Source organism: Oncorhynchus gorbuscha, linkage group LG22 (assembly GCF_021184085.1).
Source record: "Oncorhynchus gorbuscha isolate QuinsamMale2020 ecotype Even-year linkage group LG22, OgorEven_v1.0, whole genome shotgun sequence".
NCBI classification, from domain to species: domain Eukaryota; kingdom Metazoa; phylum Chordata; class Actinopteri; order Salmoniformes; family Salmonidae; genus Oncorhynchus; species Oncorhynchus gorbuscha.
Genome location: NC_060194.1, coordinates 47,279,188 through 47,287,303, shown reverse-complemented (window position 1 = coordinate 47,287,303; position 8,116 = coordinate 47,279,188). Strand labels below are relative to the sequence as shown.

Here is an 8,116-nt window from a genome sequence, read left to right as displayed (position 1 = left end):
GCTCTTTCTTTATCTACTTCATTTTCAGTCAGATGTGCCCCCCCACTCCCAATAGCTGTTTTTGTCGCCAGACAAAATATCTGCATCGTATTTTCTAATGTTGTACAAAAGTGTTTTTTGATTGTAATCATTAAAGCAAAAATGGATTATTTCAGAAGTGTTTGTTGTATAATTCCTGCGATGATGATTGATACACTTTGCTCAGATTCAATCATTTTGAAAAAACATTTTTTAACTACAAATTATTTCACGGTTTTGGTTTATTTTAAGTCGAATAATTATTCACGTTTGTTTGTAAATATCAGGCATATTTGAGTGGTTGATGTGATGGTTGATGTTGTGATGGTTGATGTGATGGTTGATGTTGTGATGGTTGATGTTGTGATGGTCGATGTTGTGATGGTTGATGTTGTGAAGGTTGATGTTGTGACGGTTGATCTGATGTTTTATGTTGTGATGGTTGATGTTGTGATGGTTGATGTTGTGATGGTTGATGTTGTGACGGTTGATGTTGTGATGGTTGATGTTGTGATGGTTGATGGTTGATGTTGATCTGATGTTTTATGTTGTGATGGTTGATGTGATGGTTGATGTGATGGTTGATGTTGATCTGATGGTTGATGTTGTGATGGTTGATGTTGTGATGGTTGATGTTGTGATGGTTGATGTTGTGATGGTTGATGGTTGATGTTGTGATGGTCGATCTGACGGTTGATGTTGTGATGGTTGATGTTGTGATGGTTGATGTTGTGATGGTTGATGTTGTGATGGTTGATGTTGTGATGGTTGATGTTGTGATGGTTGATGTTGTGATGGTTGATGTTGTGATGGTTGATGGTTGATGTTGTGATGGTTGATGTTGTGATGGTTGATGTTGTGATGGTTGATGTTGTGATGGTTGATGTTGTAATGGTTGATGGTTGATGTTGTGATGGTTGATGGTTGATGGTTGATGATGGTTGATGTTGTGATGGTTGATGTTTTATGTTGTGATGGTTGATGTTGTGATGGTTGATGGTTGATGTTGATTGATGTTGTGATTTATGTTGTGATGGTTGATGTTGTGATGGTTGATGTTGTGATGGTTGATGTGATGGTTGATGTTGATGATGTTTTATGTTGTGATGGTTGATGTTGTGATGGTTGATGTTGTGATGGTTGATCTGATGTTTTATGTTGTGATGGTTGATGTTGTGATGGTTGATGTTGTGATGGTTGATGTTGTGATGGTTGATGTTGTGATGGTTGATGTTGTGATGGTTGATGTTGTGATGGTTGATCTGATGGTTTGCCTGGTGGATGCTCCTCTCTTCAATGAACTGAATCAGGATGTTATAAAGTAGAGAAATATTGGTCTAGATGGGACCCTTAACTCCAAAATCAAAGCCAGTTCCTCCGTTTTTATTTATTTAATTTCTAATCAGTGACTGATTTAGACGCCAGGTGGGAACAATGAATTATCAGGTAGAACAGAAAACCAGCAGTACTCCAGACCTCCATGGAAGGATTTTAATACCCCTGGTCTAGAATGTGAACCACTATATAGATTCTAGAATGTGAACCAGTATATAGATTCTAGAATGTGAACCAGTATATACATTCTAGAATGTGAACCAGTATATAGATTCTAGAACGTTAACCAGTATATAGATTCTAGAATGTTAACCAGTATATAGATTCTAGAATGTGAACCAGTATATAGATTCTAGAACGTTAACCAGTATATAGATTCTAGAACGTTAACCAGTATATAGATTCTAGAACGTTAACCAGTATATAGATTCTAGAACGTTAACCAGTATATAGATTCTAGAATGTGTTGCACTTGTCAGTGCCACAGCACTTCATGTTGATGTAAGCGTTGGTTTGGAACTGCTTACAGCCCGACATGTCCATGCATCTCTGGAAATGGCCAACTGAGAGAGAAAATACAGAACAATGTTAAGTTACAATGTGATAGGCGTTAACGTCCACGATAAATCATCTGTATTAAAAACCTTATATTCTTGATCATTCAAACCAGGGCCTGCATCTCCTCTGAGAATGAAACAGGCCAGACCAGCATTATATGTATATACAGTACGTATATAATGTTTTGGTTGTTGCAGGTTCCACAAAGCGTCTTAGAGCAGGATTGCTGATTATGAGTTCATATAGTCTTATTCATTATGATATTCATCTGCACCCCTCTGAGAACTTGTGAATACTGGCACAGAACTTTGTGTGACATCCAATGCTGTTCTTCAAGAAATCTAGCATCAGCACAACATTAATCATTAGTGTTTAGCTCAGCGGGCTAACATAGTCTGAAGACCCAGGTCTTGAACCTGGTCAGTAACATTACTTACATGGTGCTCTGAGGAACTTGGCGGCTGCACATCCGTCCTTCTCTGGGGGACAGGTTTCTACTGTCACCTCACAGTCTCTTCCTGCCTTCGTTGGCACACAGCGCAGACAGTCCAGTGCTTCACCTAGGAGACAACACAGCGCTGTGTTAGAACGTCATTAGGAACACTAGAACACACCTACAGCACAGCATTGTGTTAGAACGTCAGAATTATAGCAATGTCATTAGGAACACTAGAACACACCTACAGCACAGCATTGTGTTAGAATCATGCAATGTCATTAGGAACACTAGAACACACCTACAGCACAGCATTGTGTTAGAATCATGCAATAGCAACGCTACAGTATATTGGCCAGATAGTAGCCATATTGTTCAGAGACTCATTGGTAAAATACCAGGGCTGCAAAGTTCACAGCCGCTGGAAAGGGTTTGGGGGTGTGGTATTTATTTGGGGGGACTATGCAGGAGAGAGAAAAAATTGCCCGCTCTGAAGACCTCAATATATTGGTCAGCTAATGCAGGACTGGTCAAGGCCCAGGACTGGTCAAGGCCCAGGACTAGTCAAGCCCCAGGACTGGTCAAGCCCCAGGACTAGTCAATCCCCAGGACTAGTCAATCCCCAGGACAAGGCCCAGGACTAATCAAGCCCCAGGACTGGTCAAGGCCCAGGACTAGTCAAGCCCCAGGACTAGTCAAGCCCCAGGACTGGTCAAGCCCCAGGACTGGTCAAGCCCCAGGACTGGTCAAGCCCCAGGACTGGTCAAGCCCCAGGACTGGTCAAGGCCCAGGACTGGTCAAGGCCCAGGACTAGTCAAGGCCCAGGACTAGTCAAGCCCCAGGACTGGTCAAGGCCCAGGACTGGTCAAGGCCCAGGACTAGTTATGGCCCAGGACTGGTCAAGGCCCAGGACTGGTCAAGCCCCAGGACTAGTCAAGCCCCGGGACTAGTCAAGCCCCGGGACTAGTCAAGCCCTGGGACAAGTCAAGGCCCAGGACTAGTCAAGCCCCAGGACAAGTCAAGGCCCAGGACTAGTCAAGCCCCAGGACTAGTCAAGCCCTGGGACTAGTCACGGCCCAGGACTGGTCAATCACAGAGGGAGAGGGGAACGACTCTTACAATTACAACTATTGAATCCTGCAAGATACTGTTCTGAGATGCTGAAAAACAAATGTTTTGCCCGCACTACAGACGTCTATACCGTCCGTTGATACTGATAAATGCCCAGTGCACTACTTTTGCATAAAAGAAAGTACTATATACTGCAGTGTCCTCAGCACCCCTACTTCCCACGGCTTTGGCAAAGTTCCCAGGTTCTTCAAAAATCCCCGTTGAAAGATTCGGCAGGTGAAAAACAGGGAGGAGGGAACACTATAATGCTGCATTCATGACACGTCGGAAAACTCTGATCCTCTGAGATAAACAATTAAACATATGTTAGTGGTGTAGAGCTTCCTATTGGTTGATTCTGATACTTTCTATTGGTTGATTCTGATACTTTTCTAAACTGGGAAACTGGGGTATCATCTTTCTACAAGGAGTTACCAAGTTGGAAAAATTCAGAGTTTTCTAGTTCCGACATGTCACGAACGCTACATACGAGACCGTTCCAGAGCCTTACCCAGCACCACAGTACAGAAGAGGTTAAAAGACAGTGTTTTCTCAGTAGTTAATTAGTGACAGACCCACCACTAGCCAACAGCAGGGCCAGAGCCACAGCCAACATCACTATCTTCATCTTGCTGGTTTGTATGTGTGAACCTGAGAAGAGGGAACAGGCAGTGATTTGTAAACATTGTAAACAGGATTCTTTTTAAATCCTCGAATATACTTTGATAAACCCATTGTTGTGTGAACCGTTTTTGTGGATTATGTTCTCAAGCGAGACATACGTACAGCTCCCTGTACTTTGTTGGAATTAACATACTGTATATTCTTTTAGTATTTCATCATTTGACGAACAGTGATAGTCAGAATGTAGAGGTGAGACATATACAGAAGGAGACAGAGAGGAATGGCTGAGATGGGCTTTGAACCCACATCCCCATGGGTATATGGGATCTGGATGGATAACCACAAGACTCAGGCACATTTTTTGGACTAATGAAAATATTTTCTATCACGTTTCCATACACTTTGATCTTGAACAAAATTTGATCTATTGAGAAAGAAACAAAAAATAGCTTTCATGACTAAAAGACAAAGGTAAAAGACTAAAGGTAAAAGACTAAAGAAAAGCAAAAGAAATAGACTAAAGGTAAAAGACTAAAGGTAAAAGACTAAAAGACTAAAGGTAAAAGACTAAAGGTAAAAGACTAAAAGACTAAAGGTAAAAGACTAAAGCTAAAAGACTAAAAGATTAAAGCTAAAAGGTAAAAGACTAAAGGTAAAAGACTAAAGGTAAAAGACTAAAAGACTAAAGGTAAAAGACTAAAAGATAAAAGACTAAAGGTAAAAGACAAAGATTAAAGCTAAAAGACTAAAGGTAAAAGACTAAAAGACTAAAGGTAAAAGACTAAAAGACTCAAGGTAAAAGACTAAAAGACTAAAAGACTAAAGTAAAAGACTAAAGGTAAAAGACTAAAAGACTAAAGGTAAAAGACTAAAAGACTAAAAAAAGACTAAAGGTAAAAGACTAAAGGTAAAAGACAAAGATTAAAGCTAAAAGACTAAAGGTAAAAGACTAAAAGACTAAAGGTAAAAGACTAAAAGACTCAAGGTAAAAGACTAAAAGACTAAAGGTAAAAGACTAAAGGTAAAAGACTAAAAGACTAAAGGTAAAAGACTAAAGGTAAAAGACTAAAGGTAAAAGACTAAAAGACTAAAGACTAAAAGACTAAAGGTAAAAGACTAAAATACTAAAGCTAAAAGACTAAAGCTAAAAGACTAAAGCTAAAAGACTAAAAGACTAAAACTAAAAGACTAAAGCTAAAAGACTAAAGCTAAAAGACTAAAGGTAAACGACTAAAGCTAAACGACTAAAGGTAAAAGACTAAAGGTAAAAGACTAAAGCTAAAAGACGAAAGGTAAAAGGCTAAAGGTAAAAGACTAAAGCAAAAAGACTAAAGCTAAAAGACTAAAGCTAAAAGACTAAAGCTAAAAGACTAAAAGACTAAAGCTAAAAGACTAAAGCTAAAAGACGAAAGGTAAAAGACTAAAAGACTAAAGCTAAAAGACTAAAGTTAAACGACTAAAGCTAAAAGACTAAAGCTAAAAGACTAAAGCATCCAGCCATTGAGGAAAAAATGTAAAACAACATGAAAGAATATCGATCAGAGAAGCATGAACTGACTGATTCTACACGGATGTAGAACTGACTGATTCTACACGGATGTAGAACTGACTGATTCTACACGGATGTAGAACTGACTGATTCTACACGGATGTAGAACTGACTGATTCTACACGGATGTAGAACTGACTGATTCTACACGGATGTAGAACTGACTGATTCTACACGGATGTAGATCTGACTGATTCTACACGGATGTAGAACTGACTGATTCTACACGGATGTAGAACTGACTGATTCTACACGGATGTAGAACTGACTGATTCTACACGGATGTAGAACTGACTGATTCTACACGGATGTAGAACTGACTGATTCTACACGGATGTAGAACTGACTGATTCTACACGGATATAGAACAGACTGATTCTACACGGATGTAGAACAGACTCATTCTACACGGATATAGAACTGACTGATTCTACACGGATGTAGAACTGACTGATTCTACACGGATGTAGAACAGACTCATTCTACACTGATGTAGAACTGAATGATTCTACACTGATGTAGAACTGACTGATTCTACACTGATGTAGAACTGAATGATTCTACACTGATGTAGAACTGACTGATTCTACACTGATGTAGAACTGACTGATTCTACACTGATGTAGAACTGACTAATTCTACACTGATGTAGAACAGACTAATTCTACATTGATGTAGAACTGACTAATTCTACACTGATGTAGAACTGACTAATTCTCCATGGATGTAGAACTGACTAATTCTTCACTGATGTAGAACTGACTAATTCTTCACTGATGTAGAACTGACTGATTCTACACGGATGTAGAACTGACTGATTCTACACGGATGTAGAACTGACGAAATCTACACGGTTGTAGAACTGACTAATTCTACACGGATGTAGAACTGACTAATTCTCCATTGATGTAGAACTGACTAATTCTACACTGATGTAGAACTTACTAATTCTACACAGATGTAGAACTGACTAATTCTACACTGATGTAGAACTGACTAATTCTACACGGATGTAGAACTGACTAATTCTACACGGATGTAGAACTGACTAATTCTACACGGATGTAGAACTGACTAATTCTACACGGATGTAGAACTGACGAATTCTCCACTGATGTAGAACGGACTAATTCTACACTGATGTAGAACTTACTAATTCTACACTGATGTAGAACTTACTAATTCTACACTGATGTAGAACTTACTAATTCTACACGGATGTAGAACTGACCGATTCTACACTGATGTAGAACTGACTGATTCTACACTGATGTAGAACTGACTAATTCTACACTGATGTAGAACTGACTGATTCTATACTGATGTAGAACTGACTGATTCTATACTGATGTAGAACTGACTAATTCTACACGGATGTAGAACTGACTAATTCTACACTGATGTAGAACTGACTAATTCTCCACGGATGTAGAACTGACTAATTCTCCACTGATGTAGAACTGACTAATTCTCCACGGATGTAGAACTGACTAATTCTCCACGGATGTAGAACTGACTAATTATCCACTGATGTAGAACTGACTAATTCTACACTGATGTAGAACTGACTAATTCTACACGGATGTAGAACTGACTAATTCTCCACTGATGTAGAACTGACTGATTCTACACGGATGAGAGAGTGCAGCAAAATGAAACTCAAAACAGAGATGAATTATCTGCACCAACGAAACAGCTGATTTAAAAAAATATATATATATTTTTTTAAACAAGCTCTGAGATAAGGAGCCATAGAATCCACAAACCCCCCGCAAATGTTTGTTGAAAATAACCAAATATCTAATGCTGCACGTGCAGGGGTGATTTACGTCCTAATGTGTTACCACTCCATACATATAGATTCAGGTATAACTTACCTCACTCAACGCTGTGCTGATACATCCGTTGTACGCGTCAACGTTCCTCCTCTTATAGTCTCCCCTTCGGTCTCTGTCAACTCCCCTAAGGACGCAGCAGAGTGTACTGGAGTAAACCCTGTCAGTTCACCAACCCACTCTAGAGGGGCCGTGTCCCCAATGACACCCTAATCTCCCCAAGAACAGCGCTACTACTTGTTAAACCCAGGACCAGGCCATTTGGGATGCAGCTCTACGACTACAGGGGCGTGTTTTACTCGGTAGAATCATCCACATGTATGCTTTCAGTTCATGCCAACTCCGCTAGGACTTGATTTTAGTGCAGATGCAACCTTCATTGTTGACACACTTTGCATTTGCACTGCTCTTTGTGTAAATACTGTATAATCGGGTATGTTCTCTCTCCACCCACCCAGTCTACCAATGTCTGCTCTCTCTCCACCCAGTCTTCCAATGTCTGCTCTCTCTCCACCCACCCAGTCTACCAATGTCTGCTCTCTCTCCACCCAGTCTTCCAATGTCTCCTCTCTCTCCACCCACCCAGTCTACCAATGCCTCCTCTCTCTCCACCCACCCAGTCTACCAATGTCTGCTCTCTCTCCACCCACC

The 8,116-nt window shown here is 40.1% G+C and overlaps 1 protein-coding gene across 1 annotated transcript; it reads right to left on the bottom strand.

Moving 5' to 3' along the window:
- Positions 1 to 1,380: 1,380 nt before the first annotated feature.
- ly97.3 (lymphocyte antigen 97, tandem duplicate 3) lies at positions 1,381 to 7,656 on the bottom strand. Its single transcript, XM_046322092.1, has 4 exons — positions 7,508 to 7,656; positions 4,037 to 4,108; positions 2,349 to 2,471; positions 1,381 to 1,916 (listed from the first exon to the last, which is right to left on the bottom strand). The coding sequence occupies exons 2-4, from the start codon at positions 4,083 to 4,085 to the stop codon at positions 1,810 to 1,812; spliced, it is 279 nt and encodes a 92-aa protein (XP_046178048.1). The 5' UTR covers positions 4,086 to 4,108; positions 7,508 to 7,656; the 3' UTR covers positions 1,381 to 1,809.
- Between the last annotated feature and the right edge of the window lie 460 nt (positions 7,657 to 8,116).